Here is a 15,710-nt window from a genome sequence, read left to right on the forward strand (position 1 = left end):
GGTATCTTAAAATACGTTAATGTCCTAATTACCTCAATAAATAAGAGAGTGTGAAACCAACATTCAACTTACTTCATCCACTCCATCCACCCATTTAGGAGGTAACCGCTTTGTCACGCCAATTGCTGCTTCTGGGTCTAAGCTAATGCCCGACACCAGAGCCATGCGATCATCAGCAAGCTACAGGGAAATAAAGGGACATTAAAAAATTATTCAAATTCAATTTAGATAAGCACAGTCTTACTCCCTTTTACTGCTGCTCCCTAAGAAGATTCAGAAATGGAGGAATAAATGCACTTCCCTGTGTTACAAACTTGCTTCTGATACTGCTAGAGTATGGAATGGTTTTCCTGTCTCTTCATGCACCACTTCTTAATTTCCTTGGGCATACTTGTGAACATGCATTTGACTTGCTCTGGCTATGGAAATGTAATGAAAAAGTCAACAAAAGATCCTTACAAGAAAAACCTTAGTACTATACTATGATGGGATGGCATGAACCTCAGCAATTAATTTGATCAGACAGATGCAAGTTAAAAAAAAATTCTAGGCTGTAAATGGAACTAACACAAAAAGGTCACAGTTTACTTACATACACTTAGCTTATTTTGTAAATAGGGCTGATCTAGTTATCTTAGTCACAAGATCATTAACCATGTGTTAAACTGTGTGAAAGAATTGCCTAAAACAGTCAGCAAATTATCCACCATTTGGCAAAAGCAATCCTTAAAATTTCAAGGCACTCTTACACTGTCCTTTCCTTTCTTTGGTTAAATGTCCACGGGCAACATTTTCACTTATTTTGAAATGATCTCGATAGTTCTTGTTTACTTTACCTATATAATACACTGCCGGAGGAAGCTTTTAAGAATGGGAGGGAAATCATGGGTTCAGCATGCTGAAGCTGCCCTCTGGCCTGGAGGCAGTAAATGCTGAAAGGGTCCCGAGGTACCCTCTGGAGCCCAGCGCTTACAAATGCCAGTTTCAAAAGATGCAAATGATGATCCAAATAGAACGGAAAACAGCACATGGAAGTCCTTTACAGGTAACCCTTTGTCACTTTCCTAAGTCACGCTGCAGAATTGGGGGAAGAATTTGTATTGCTTTGCTCCCCACCTCTGCATTTATCTAAATTTATTGTTTTTCATTCATTCGGCAAATACCTGTTTGCTTTTCTAACAATAAAGGAACAAGGCAAAATGTTTAACATCCTCAGACGAAGGGGGAAGATAAATCACATAAGGAAAAGCCTAAATTAAAAGAACTCTTCAAGTAATAAGGCCTAAATCCCGAGCAGAGAGATTGTAGCAAAATCCCTAAAAGCAAATGAGAGTCCTGCGTCTGCCACCCGTCATGCCTGGGGTGGCGCTGCCCCCACTGGCTCAGGGGACCAGCAGCCCCAGAAGTGCTCCCAGAGTGTCTGAGTCGTGATCAGGGCCAGCGCATTCCGCCGCCGCGTGGACCCTGCAGGGCCGGTGTCATTTCAGGTCTTAAACAAATGGTGCGTCATCCCACCTGCACTATCTGGGGCTCTGCGTCTGTGACATGGTAATTCTCAACCAGAGCCACCTCGTCTGTTTTTAAGAGTTCACTAACAGGAAGTTTACATTCTCTTTATTATTTTAATCCTCACAAAAGCTAGGTGAGCTAGGAACTATTATTCCAATCTATAAATGAGGAAATTGAAACTCAGGAAAGTTAACTAGCTTGCCCAAGGTCACAGCGTATTATGTGACAGATTAAAACCTGGATCGGCTACTCCAGGAGCACCGTCCACCCGGATTGGCAGGCGCGTGAAATATAACTGTAACTTGCTAAACGCACCAGGACAACAAGCCCTCAGACTTAAACGATAACACCAGACACGGTCCTCGGATCCACTCCCTACCAACTACACCAGGGACTACAGGACAGGCTCTGGCTGAGCACAGAGGCATCCACAGAGCAGCCTCTCTCGAGGACCAGCTGCAGATGCAGCCCCAAGGTGCAGACCTCACTCCACACAGAGCTGTGTATTCCTCAGAAGTCCTGCCCCGAAGTCACCAAGAGCTATGCAACTTTGTGGAGGGCACGAGGACCAAAACGGGAGGGACAAATCACACATCAGCACCCAGCGTCTGCCAGCTATACAGCAGGCACTGTAGAGTTGCCCGAGAGCAGAACTTGATCTTTAATCTCCAGCTGTTCATACAAAGCCACACCTACGGGTCATAGTTTCTGCTACGCCAGTTTATCATCTGACCCACTACGTTTTACTATGACACCGTATCTCAATAAAGTAATAATAGGAATTTGTTTTATTTCGAGTTTTTAAACTCACGATTTTGAACTGCTGTTACGGTTTACTAATATACATTAAACTAAAAAGGATACAGAGATGGCATTCACCTGAATTTATCTGCACGATAATTAGTATCAACTTCTCTGAAACAAATAAGAAATTATAAATCACATATGAAAAGTCAGTTGAAGTGGATTCAACTCTTTTTTAAGCAGTACTTGATTTTACCCCATAGATGCGTTCCCCCAAAAAACGCATGGAAAAGAGTGTGCGAACACACCCTCTCCAAGTGTCCTAAGGAAGCTTGCTAATCGAGAGATGCCCACGTGAGGGGGACAGATGCTAGCCCATCTAGCTGGCCCTGGCTTTCCCACATGCTGTATCAGGATGTTGCCAATAAGACAGAAGAGCTGATTCTTTGAGACTGAGAGCTTTAAACGGGGAAGAATTTGTCCCCTTTAGGGTATAATCTGCAGCAATAGCTCATCATGATAAAGAAATGCAGCCTGACTCAGAAGAAATGTGGCATTTATTTTATCAGTATGGATCTGTAATATATTTCACAGTATGTACTATTTTTTTTTTAAGACTGTTTTGGGAAGGGAAAACCTAATTGAAGATAAATGTCACTTAAAAATGGGAACAAATATGAACATTAAAAAAATACATCTTAAATGCAAAACAATCACCCTTTCAACTTCAGAAACCTCACTGCCAATCTCAACACGTTTTCTCATTTTTAAGATCCAGAATGTATCAGTTTTCAAGTTGCCATCCAAGTCGGTTCAGACCTTAAAAAGCTGCCAGACTTTTCATTCTCTTTACTTGTCCCTACTCCATTCGGTGTCCCCCTCCCAAATAGATGGTGGTGGTCATTAAAGCTTTTCTTAATGAACTTGTGCTTCTGAAATAAAAAAAAAAATCGTTCTTACTTTTTAAATAAGAAATTTTTTTTAATAAAATTGTATTTATGAGGATTAAGAATTCTTGTCTCTTTGATTTGTAACTCTTGTCCTCCAAGAACTCTAGGGTGCACGACCACAACCCAGTCATCCAGCTCAACTCCATCAAGGCAGGAAGATTGAAATGGGTGCTCACAATGGCGCACCCAAAGGCTTCTTGTTCAGCTCATCAAAATTACCTTCTGTTCCTGGTCCACTTTAGACACTGACAACTGTCCCTTTAAAGAGTACCAGACAGTATGCACGAGTGCTTGATCTATGGACGGAACACACACACACACACACACACACACACACACACACACACACACACACGAGCACAGTCTTGTAAATCTTGCTGTCCCAAACATACAGCCTTCCTCCTCTTAGCGAACCCTGCCTTTACGAGAAGGCTGATTTGGTGTACCGTAAGATTACGGAAATGGCAGGGCCCCTGCAGGGACTAGGAAAGTCAAACACAGCCCCTCCCACCCCCCCGCCACACACCCATGTAAAAAAACACACCAAGTTCAGCCATAAGGCCCTGGTAATAAGAACCAGTACTGACAATTCTGGACTTTTTAAATGTTCTGTGGCAACGAACATTTAAAAACAGTCCAGAAGGGACGTGGACAATTACAGCCTGGCAGCTCTGGTTTCCACCTGAGACAGTGTGGGAGTGTGTATGATGCAGTCAGACCACAAGCGTAACTCACTGGGCTCGGAAGGCTAATTGAGACAATTAGGCTGAAGAAATCTCAGTTCTTTGAGGGAGTGAATAAGCCTGCTGTAGAAAAGAGAATCAGGGACTGTCAGCCCTACAGTTCTGTTTTCTTTTAATCTGTGATAGTTTTAAAAGTGTTTACTTTCTCTGATTATGAAACAATAAATGTTCAAAATTGACACTTCTTTAAATGTGCAACACATATAGAAATTTTAAAAATCTGACAATCACACCACCCAGATACAGTGTTACTAGTTTCACTGATTTTCCTTTTTTTCTCAACTCTTATATACATCCTAAAAAAAAAAAAAAAGTAGGGAGCAACAATTACCTGCGCTCTGTTGGTACTGGACCCCCACTGACTTGGTCATTTTAGTCCCAACAACAAAAGTGCAGAGGGGACTGCTCCCTGTTCTACAAATACAGACACCGAGGGGCTCACAGACTTTCCTTCTCAATGCTGCCCTCAGCAGGGGGACCAGTGAGCCAGCCTGTGGCCCCCACGTCCCTGCTACTTCACCCTGCCCTTCCCAGGCTATATGGTTTGGGAGCCTGATTTTACACCTTGTTATTTTTTAATAGTTCCTCCTATGAATTTTAAAACCCAACAACTTGGGAGATGACTTTGTCCTAGGCAGGGAGTAGATGAGAGCAGAGAGCAGAGGACAGGGCCGTACACTGGGCAAAAGGGTGAACGGTGGGTGGGCTTTCTCCCTGGGCACACCTTACTTAGTATTCCTGGAGAACACAGCCTGCTATCCCCAAGGTGCAGCAGATTTTCGAATTGGTTTGAGTAGGATAAACGACAAACCAATGTGAACACACTGCAGGAGGCCACCCGTGACGCAGTCAGGACAGTGTGCTCAGGCCTCACCTACCCAGGGGTGGGCTTCCATCAGACCCACGCCAGGATCGATTCGAAACTCTACCGCAGCCTTGGCAAGGTGAGGCTCTGGACACCGTTCCTAACACAGCCCCAGCTCCTCGGCCAGTGCCTAGCACTTCGCGGTAATAAACACGCAATTATAATTAGCTGCATGAGACAACAGTAAATGGAATGAATGAATGAAGTCAATAAAAGACAGGTCACATACAATTCACTTCACTGATACAATGGTTCTGGACAAAGGACAAGAAGGGGAAGTGAGTGGCTCGGGTGGCCGAAGGGCCACGTGGCCCCGGAATGGAAAGGCTTGGAGCTCAGAGGGCCTCTTGGCACGTGAGGTGCGTGTGGCTGGGAAGGAGCTCTCCACTCGGGGTCTCTGCTAGAGATCGTGGCAGAGAGAATTTCTGCGGGGGGAGCCAGTGTCTGGAACTTGCTGCCTGAAGAGGAAGTAGGAGAGACTGGAAATAGGTTCAGACGGCGGAGCCCTCAGGAAAGACGACCCTTGACAGGCCCGGTGGGAGAAGTGTTCAAACTTAAGCTGTTCTGCTGTTTGTTTTTTCCCCACGGCCCACTTCCTTTTTGGGGCCACAAGTCCCACATTTCCAAACCGTTCAGTAAGCGGTAGCATCCATTCTTAGATGGATGGGTTTGGTTTTAAATACTAATTGTTTTTTAATGACTCAAGTAATAGATACACATGGTTTAAAAATATATATCCAACCTACGGAAAGGGTTTGCAACAGAAAGGCAGTTTCCCTTCCATCCCAGACTTTTCCTGGAAGGTATCCACTGTTAATAGTTTCTTCTGTCTCTTTTCAGAAATCTAAGTACACACAAGCCTGAATGTTAGTTATTTTTCTTAAAAAAATAAATTTTTTTTTTTTTTTTTTTTAAGAGTAGGAATCGCGGTGTCCAGTGTTTCGCATCAGGCTTCTCCCCCACTTGGCCATGTGTCTGGGAGCTCATTCCCTGCAGCCCTCAGAGACCGGCTGCACTCTTTTTAACAGGTACAGTACAGGGAATTAGAGTTGCTATATAATTTATTTAACCAGTTCTCCACGAAGGACCTTTAGGTTGTTTCCCATCTGTTGTTATTATCAACTAGTAAGGGACCCCACTGGTTTTGAAGACAGTGGCCCTAACCCCACCTCACCGTTCATACTTCTAAAATTAAAACAAAAACCAATGACACTCTCCCACCCCCAATTTTAAAAGGACTCTTTTAAAAAGGTCTACCTTTAGGAAAAATATTTTCAACCCCTTCATGGCTGAAAAGATAACAGAAACACAAAACCAACAATCACAGTTCAATCCCCTTTTTCCTCAACGCTTTTATTCACACGACTAGAATAAAGTGCTGTGAACACGTACCCTCTCCATCTTCTGGGAGAATTGCTAATAAGTGATGAAAAGGCCAAAATCGTGCTGCTAGGAAGTCGGGTGGGGGGGGCACGTAACGATTAGTCAGTCAGCACAACCGGAGGGCCACTCGCTCGGGGCCAGTGACACCTCAGCAGACATCTCAACAGGTCTAGTGGCTCCGGGTCCTGCTTCCTTAGGGCTTTTGCCAGACATCACGTCCTTCTACACCTCTGAGCAACCTCACTGCACAGTCTCAGGAATCAAGGGAGCTGCACGCATAATCCTAAAAACAGTCTGGCTTATTTTAAGTGCAAGAAATTTTACTGCTTCCAAAGTTGAGACACTTTCCCGACAGTAGTAAATAATGTTCCTAAGCCCTTCCCTAGATCATCCATTCACCTGGCGTGAAAATACATTAAATAAATCCTAAGTATTAAATTGTAAAACACGACAATTAGAAGTAATCAAAACAAATGCTAAAATATGTGTACACTCTTAGCATTTTACATATGACCAAAGATTTCAGAAAAACAGGCATAATTTTATAAACTAACATACAAAAATAGTCAAAACACAATACCTCATCCAGCTCCTGAGAGATATGTTGTTCCCATCAGCCCATCCAGTTAGGGATAGCAAAAAAAAAAGAGGGATGGGGACAGACAGACAGATAAGGGATGGTCAGTTGAGAAAACACTGAGATTTTACGCAACTGTAAAGTTGACTAAAAATAAAGATCCACTAACCAAAGCATTTAAAAAAATCTCCCCCTTCTGATTCTTCCTTTTTAAAAAAAAAAAAAAAAAGCTACGTCAATATTTACCTTATTATGTTTTTTATTTTTATTTACCATGATTGTTGTTTTGGTAAATGAGATAGGATACAAACAATAAATAGTTGTAAAAATTAAAATACAATAGAAACAAATAAAACACACTTGCTTTAGTTTCAATAAAATACAATGGTACTGTTTCATAAATATCAAATATCATACACAAGATTCTAAATTTCCCTGAGGAAGATAAAATCGAGAGAGCAAAGCTGAAATGTAATTTTACCATGTCAAATAAATGTAAATTTTAACATGTAAATCAGCCCTGCAGATGCAGCAAAATTAGAAAATGAAAACCCCCCAAATTGTCTATGGTCGAATTCAGATAATATTCGAGTGACCACGTATGCAAGGGCTCTACAGATTGAATCCCGAAGACACGGCTTTCTCCGTGGTAATAAGCAAGCCGAGAAACCACTCTTCCCCGGAGAGAGACACAGGTGGTAAAAGAAAAGAAAAACTCTTCCCATTTGCTTCGCATGCATTATTATTAGTCTAGAAGGCACACAGTTATTTATTATTAGTCTAGAAGGCACATAGTTATTTATTAGGCTATTATAAAGGAAAGTAAAACAAAACAAAAGGTAAGGAGAGGGTTTTTTTTTTGCTGTTGTTGTTTTGGTTTTTAAAGGAGGAGTAGAAAGGAAGCAGCACAGGCAGGCAGAAGATTAAGTTTCAATTTAGAACCAAAGGTTCTTTTTTCGATCAAAGTGGAACTCTATCTTCTGAACAGACATTTACTAATGACAGATAATCTGAACAACTAGGTCTTTTTTTTTTTTTTACAGTATTGATCACTGAAATAATTAGTGGTGAATTTCAATAATCAACTGTTGATTTTTTTTTTATGCTGAGCAGTCAATTTAGAAAATAAAAAACCATAACTTCTTTCTTTAAAAATTAACAGTGCAAATGAAACTGGTCTATCAGGGCCAAAATATTATTAAACAATGACAGCAATGACAGTGTAACCACAACATTCCTCCATGTAAAAATCCAATCAGCTGACACTATAGAAAGTGCTCTTCATTCCTTCTACACTTTGCCACGAGAGCAAGAGAACTATATTTCTATACACACCCTGCCATAACAGTAGTACTACAAGATATTAATAGAGAAGATAGTGTCAAATGGAAATCTGATTTAATTACCTTTTACTTTAAAAAGAAAACCTCTTTATTTTTTTAAAAGCTTAACATTTTCAGCAAGAAAGCATGGAAGTGATTCTGTTAATAAAACAAGACACAAAGCAAAACCCCTAATTCAGTATCTCAGTCTGCACATCTGCCTGTTCTGCAGTGGCTCCTTGGCATCCAATCTCTGGATAAAGCATTACTGCAAACCCTGGTTAAGATCTCTGCTGCACAGGAGCCTGGCCTCTTGGATTATCAACCAAGCACACACCCTGATCTTTTGGTTTCTACAATTATTAGTTGACAAGAGGTGAAATCAGAATCATGGGCTAGATACGACTCTTTTTTTTTTTTTTTTAACAAATAGGAAAATCAAGCTTCGGAATATATAAATCCATTTCCCCAAAGTCACAGGGCTGAGATGGGGACAGACCCAGGTGTTCAGGCCTCTTTCCACCCCACCTTCCAGTTTCTCTAATTTTATGAACAATTCAGGGAGTTACTAGTGATGGGCAGCTACTACCATGCCACATTGGGAATTAAATTCAGGAGGTCATCTTTTTGAAGAGCATTATCCCCTCCCATTTTGCTACTTAAAAACAGAAGGCCTTTCAAAACTCCCCCTGCCACCAATTTACCAGAAAATGTTGTCAAGACCTGAAGTAAAACATTTAGAATTACCATCAGGAAAACCCAAAATACAGCCAAATGAAAACACGGTACTGCATACCATCACCTTCTAAATCTTTATAACGTCTACATCTAGGTTTCTGACCTGCCAATGGCATACAATCGAGCAAATACTGAAAACTCCAAGTAGCATGTGGAATTTATTGTCTAAAGAACTTTCTACATAAAACTGAAAAATAAGTGGAAACCCATCTGTGTTTACTCAGGAAGTCTGGAAGAGTTGAGCAAAATGAGTTGGAAATACAGGTCTATGCTATAGTGATACTTACTTTATTTCTCTTACTGCCAAAGTAAAAGTTTGCTTCACTTTTATCCAACAAAGTACCCTTATTCTCAAGTATGCCTCTCTGCTCAAATGGAACCTTTAGAAGCAGAAAAGCAAATAGATGGAAAGAGAAATATACAATGATTTCATACTTGGATTCTAAAGACAGAGAACTAACTTTCCAACAGACTCAGCATGGACTAAAACATAGAACTTTCAATATGCAAGTCAAAATGGACTTGCATGGTTGTAAAATGAGATAAAGATGCAATCCCATCGTAAGGAAAAAAAAAGATTTTTTTAATGGGTTCTTCCATTCTCCGGGACCTGCAGCACAAGTCCGGGAAAAGCACCCAGCACTCCTGCGGCCCAGCAGGTAATACAGGGCTCCGGGCCAGGTCTGCCTGAGTTCCCATTCCAGTTCCCTGGCTCACTAGGTGGGCAATACTGAGCAAGTTTCCTAACTCCTCTAAGCCTTAGTTTCCAGATCTGTATCATGAGAAAACAACACTACCTATTTGATGGAGCTCTGTGAGGATGAAGTAGGGTTACACCTGGAGAGGGCTAAGCCCAGTGCCAGGCACATAGTAAGCTCTCAATAAATCTTGGCTAATATTATAGTCAAGACTGAAGAAGGACCTCAGTTTTCTTAAAACCACAGTTAATCCTCAGTTGTTTTTTTTCCCCCAAAGCACACCATGTTTTATTAAAAATAATGTGCTACTTTCAAACTAATCTAAGACCAATTAACTCTAGCTTCCATTTATAGATTGTGCATTATTCTGAAACAGAGAGTACATGAAGCAGTAAACACTAACAAAGTAGCTCAAATCCCTCTATAAGATCTGTTTCAGGAGATCAAAGGAAATCACACAAGTCACACAGCACCTCATCGGATCAGAACAGCAACTCAACATCTACTTATCATTCATTCAAGACTTTACACGTTTTTTTGAACGATTATTTAATGCTGTAAATTCATTCCAGCTCCTTAAAGCTAAGCTGCCTGTAACTACCTGAATGAGGTGCTGCCTTAAAACCTGCACTTGGCAGACAGAACGTTAAAGCTTCTTCTCCACAGTATTGGAGCTACTTTTGAGGATTTTTGAGGTAGCATCGGGCTGATGAGCAGGGCAATGCTGTTGACTGTGACTTCCTCCTTTTCAAGTTAAAGCTAAGGATGCAAGCCTTGGTCAGGAGAAACAATGTATGGAAACAGAATCTGAGAAAGCACTGCTGAATCCACAGGGCCATTAGAAATCACCTAACTCAAACCCTCCATTTATAATTAAGGCAAAAGATGTCAGAAGAGATTAAAAGCTTGCAGGAAGACCTACATTCTGGTCAGCCACAGAGTGAAACTTAGCCCTAAATTCCCAGGTTTAAACTCCAGGGCTCTTCCCTTTATTTCACGCTGCCCTGAGGCATAACCGTGATGGGGCATCCAAAACTGAGACCAAAACAGAATGAATGGGAAATGCCAACAGCTGCATTTTTGCTGACAGTCTAAAAATTAAACCCCTGGTCTATTTTTAACAATTAGTTTTACTAATATCAACGCAACCGAGAATACAATTAAGTAGAATTTTGTTCAGTTCTGGGTGCTGAACTTTAAAAAGCACACAGAAAAACTAGACTTCATTCATAGGCAAGAAAACTTAACGTCTCTGCCTGAGCCGGGACTGCTGAGCTAGAGAAAGCTCCGGGGCACCAGCAAGCTGCAGGGTTATCTCTCCTGCAGGAGAAGGAAGAGGCTTCCTGTGTCAGAGACCCCGGGGCCAGAAGCAGAGCTAGGATCACAGGATGCAAGACACAGACAGAGATGGGGTTAATAGAGGCAAGGACTTTTTTTCGCAGTGAAAGAGGTAGGGGTGACGGCTGCTGGAATTTCCTATCCCCATCACATAATGCGGTCAAGGAAGGCAGGCAGAGGGGTTATCACAGAGGGGATGTTGGGTCAAACGACCTTTAGGTCCCTTCTGGCCCTTGGGACGTTTTGTTTGTTTTGTCACCGCACATCCTCCTTAAATTCCTGCTTAGCTGTGACATATCTGCCTGAATGCGGCACAGACCTGTTTTATATGCGTGTATAGGTACACACATATACCCACCACCACCAACCACCAACTTCTACTTTTTTCCTCCAACTAGGATGCAAAAAAATGCCTGTTTAAATTCTTTGAATGATATGGCTTTAAGTGCCCTTTGTTTTGAGGTGTGTAATACACACACGCACGCACAAACACCACTTGACAATCAATTTCCACAACTTTCACCTAAAATAAGGATGTGCAAATTCAGATTTAAAACTAAAAAAAAAAAAAAATTATTTCAGATGTGATTTATTTCTAATTGTGAGATAATTTGCACACCCCAAAATCAAGGTCTACAGCTTTTTCTTCTAACTAGGAAGTAGAAATTTCAGTTTATGATTTTTTTAATTAAGTTACACTCTAGAATTTAGTTACTTCCTTTTTAAATTACCTGAGTTTTAGATAAATATATACAAATTGCCTTTTAATTGTTTTACTTGTGTTTTTAACATGCCAGGTATTTGTTGTTTTTATTTATGATGTTTTCAAACATATAGAAAACTATGTAAAATGGCATAGCCTCTCCCCACATATTCATCAGTAGACTTAACAATTTGTTACACTCTGCCTTATTTGTTTCCTTTATGGGGGGGGGGTTAAGTATATAAACTAGGTGATGTTTTGACATTTCAATACGAAACATTTCAGGAGACCCCTCTAATAGAGCTAACAAATTTATTTGATTAGTTTAATTAACTAACAATTTCTTAATACCTCCTAAAACCCAGTCCATATTCAAATTTTATAGCATTAATTTTGTTTGATTTGCTACATGATTTTGAAATTTACAACTCAGAAATGAGGTTTAAAAATTTTTATGAGCTAGATATGCAGTGAAAAATATCAGATCAGTTATTTAATAAAGTTTTAAAAATTGTGTTAGACATAGTTTTCCCCAAAATGTTTATAACATTTTTCCAACTTCCAGAAAAACTGAAAATATTGTACCCTCTATGTAGTCATGCTAACATCTTGACATATTTAATTTTGCGTGTCTGTGTGTGTGTATAAATGGTTTCTGTAGAATCAACTGTGAGCAAGCTGAAAATATAATAATTCACCCCTAAACACTTCGGAAATTTATGACATGCCATGGTTTTTAATGCACACAATTAAAATATATAAACGTGTGACTTCTATTTAATTCTAACTTAGGCAAACCATCTTTGTTTAACTGCAAAAATCTATATTTTAGATAGTCTTAATTGACTACAAGGATCTTTTAAATGATCTAATTGCTCATAATGATCTGAGAAAGATTTTAAATAGTCAAACCAATATACGTAACATTTTAAATGGTATGATATGTAAAAAACACTTCTTACCGCTCTGACTTAGGCATGTATTTTTAGTCTGACTTAGAAATCTATTTTCAAGAAAATGTCTGAGTTAGCGAAATATACCTGTACATTTTCTGACATATCTATTTTGCCAAATTGTACAGTTTAGCTATATATTTGAAAATATTTGACTTAGCTTATATATATATTTAAATTTACCTAACTTCGAAAAGCATTTTAAAAATAGATTTGACTTAGAGATGCACTTTTAAAAAGCTGCCTATCTCAGACACCAGGTTTTTAAACCGTCTGACCAAATGATTATTAAAAAAAAAGTCTCATGTTATCCTATGGTTCTGTGTATTCTGAACCTTACATGATTAAAAATTTTAAAGCAAACATTATGTTTTAAAATCAGTTAAAGACTGACATCTTAGAAAACATTAACGGGAGTTTTAGTTCTGTTTTTTTCTCCCCACGAGGTAGCATAAAATCAAGTCATTTAAGGAACATGCAATTTTTACATCTTATTTAGCAAAACTAAAGTTTCATGGAGGATCTTTTTTTTTTTTTCCACCCACTTCTACTCTCTATTTCTTGGCTTATTTCAGAACATTCTTTTCCAAATTAGCACTGGAATTAGCCCGTTCCCATTTTGCACTTACTTCAGTATAATACGACTTCTTTCAGTTTACAAACGTAAAAAACCTTCAAATTCTTAAGTAAATGAAAAGCTAAACACACTCTGTCCCTCTGTTTTCTATGCTTTTTGACCTAAGTTTACTGTGACTTTATTCCTAAAACTGCTCACAGTTTACAATATCTTTTCTATATACGCAAGCTGACCAAATACATTTTCCTCTTGTGATTTTTACAAAAAGGAAAAACTGTCTTTGTAGACTCTCTGTCAATAATCAAGACAGATGGCCTGATTTTTGTGACGCATTTAGATCAAGTCATAAAGAAAAAATGTAAAGGGAATACAGTCCCTAACAGGTGAAATAAATGTGAGATTCCCCAAACTGTATATGTCAACTATAACCTCCAAGAACCTGGTCTTGGGGTGACTTTATTCTCTCCTCCTCCAATGCTGCTTCTATTCAAACCCAGCCCGTCTACAGCAAGGACCCCCCACGACCACCACCACAAACTAGTTTCATAACTTCACTTTTCCATTTAGGCTACCACAGAGCTCATCTTCCTCCTCCTGTTTAGATCATGCACACACACCCCCTTATTCAACAGAGCAGGAAACTGAGGCTCAGGAAGAGAAAGGAGCCCCTTAAACAAACAGAAAAGCAACAGCAATCTTTCCAGGCCCTCCCAGTAAAAGATTCTACTGCTGGGCTAAAGAAAGTTTCAGGTTAATTAAATCAAAAACCGTGGGCTATTTGGGGGGGTTGATTTTCACATACACACCATGTTCTTTTTAAAAAGTTCGAATGGAGGGAAAAGCTTAATTTCCTGTCTGGGAAATGGAAAACGAAGAAGCTAGCACCTTACAGCCTCGCAAACGAGAGCCCCCAGGAAAAACAGCGAAGCAATTATTCACAGGGAACACGAAACACAGAGGGCTGCGAGGCCATTAAAAGAAAACGGACGAAAAAAAAAAACCAAAACAACAACTCCTTCCTCTTTGGGGGAAGGGCATCGTGCATTTGCAAGGATTTGGGTCTGCGAGCCTGCAACCCGACCAGCAGAACCGAAGTGAGGCTCAGTCTGCGGGGGCGGAGTGGGGGAGGGGAGCTTAAAACAAAACGGAACGAAAAGGCTTCAGAAAGGCCCAAAGCTTCCAAACCTTAGTGCTAAAACATATGTAAATTGGAGGCTGCGGGTCGCGCAGGGACGGCCGGCGGGGAGGCGGGGTGGGGGGGTGGGGGACTGGGAGGGACGCGGAAGTGAGGAGAGAGTGCAAGGCAGAGGTGGAGCAGGGGCCTAGCACTGGTTCTTCCCCAGCCAGGGTGATCGATGCTCTCGGACCCCAGCCAAGAGACCCTGCATTTCCGTACTAGTCTTATCTTCTTTATTAAACAGAGAGACAGACAGAGACAGACAAACAGGCAGAGCCGCAGTGCACACGGTGCGTGTGTCGGAGAGGCCGCCGGGAGACTCACCGCAGCGATACTACGTGAATGCAGAGGGCTGCAGGTGGTGTGACTACTCACTTGCTCGGCTAACAGCTGCCGGTTTTGGATGGAATTATTCCGCAACAACAAGAAAGCGTCCGTTAAACGCCTGGTGGCCATGTCTCACCCTTTGTGACCCCCGCTCAGGGGCCCCCCGCCCACTTCGATTCCAGATTTATTCACTTTCTTTCTCTTGGCCTAGTCTAGCCCACCCTTCACAGGAGCTTCTCTGGACGAGGCCTCAGGCCTTCAGCTGAGCAGCCGCTGCTCTGCGCTTCGTCTAAGTGCAAAGACCCCTCCCCAAATAACCACCTAGGCTTTCCGATTGTCTGACTCCCCCTACCCAAGACCTGCCTTCGATCTCTAAGCACTTAAATCCCCCCAATCCTTGCGTTGCTAGCCAACTTCCCAGAGACCCCTCCCCAATCCAACCCTGGATCTACAAGCGTCTAACTCGCCAATCCGGCTCTGGACTGGGAGGCCCTGAAGCCCCCTACCACATTAGTCTCTGACACCCCCTAGGGCCTTAGCCGGCTGTGCCTAACTGGACACACAGGCGTCTGGGCCGGGCCCTCAGGCCTGTCTCCAGCTCAGTTTCCCCACCAGGGGCCTGGGAGGCCTGCTTGAGGTCCCCTTTGGACAACCCGAGCCAGGCCTGGGCCCTGAACTCCTGCTGCTGCCTTCTGGGGCCTGGTCTGAGCCTGCTAAGGCCGAGGCCCGACCTCCTGACCCCTTCCCTTTGTGGGAGGCCTGGTCCTGCACTGCCACAGCAGGCTGCCGGCCTGCAGGAGGGCAGCAGGGCCTGCCTCCCCGGCCTCCTCACTCCTCTTCTCCGGCTCCCTCCATCCCGGGATCTGACTCCTGCTCAGCCCCGGGCCGTTTCCGTGCTACGGTCCCGGGTTCTGGCGTCCCCCCTGGCCCTCTTCCTGTCCGTCTCTCGCGAGTGCCCCCTGCGACGTTCATAAGCCTTGCTCGCAACGTTCCGGGCGCGGGAGATCCCTACCCCCCCCCCCCTCCCTGCCCCGGGGCACGGGAGCGCTCCGCCCTCTCCCGGGGTGCTCCCGCGACGCTCGGTTTCCCCTTCCCAACTGGGCCCA

General features: G+C 42.2%; 1 protein-coding gene across 16 annotated transcripts in view; it reads right to left on the minus strand.

The window, feature by feature from the left end:
- The window catches only part of STX16 (syntaxin 16), a 34,254-nt gene extending 18,755 nt beyond the window's left edge, over positions 1–15,499 (minus strand). For 3 of the 16 annotated variants that reach the window (XM_027086880.1, XM_027086875.1, XM_027086881.1), the window contains exons 1-3: positions 14,602–15,497; positions 6,775–6,786; positions 73–180 (exon numbers count right to left, since the gene is read on the minus strand). In XM_027086880.1, coding sequence (XP_026942681.1) covers positions 73–180; positions 6,775–6,786; positions 14,602–14,733 — 252 coding nt within the window. In that variant the 5' untranslated portion in view covers positions 14,734–15,497. Of the gene's footprint in view, positions 1–72; positions 181–301; positions 420–2,388; positions 2,425–6,774; positions 6,787–14,601 lie in introns of all 16 variants that reach the window. The other 13 variants (XM_027086882.1, XM_027086883.1, XM_027086885.1 and 10 more) reach the window with 13 other exon arrangements.
- Between the last annotated feature and the right edge of the window lie 211 nt (positions 15,500–15,710).

This window comes from Aethalodelphis obliquidens, unplaced genomic scaffold, assembly GCF_003676395.1.
Source record: "Aethalodelphis obliquidens isolate GAN/ISIS:26980383/991018 unplaced genomic scaffold, ASM367639v1 scaffold57, whole genome shotgun sequence".
Lineage (NCBI taxonomy): Eukaryota > Metazoa > Chordata > Mammalia > Artiodactyla > Delphinidae > Aethalodelphis > Aethalodelphis obliquidens.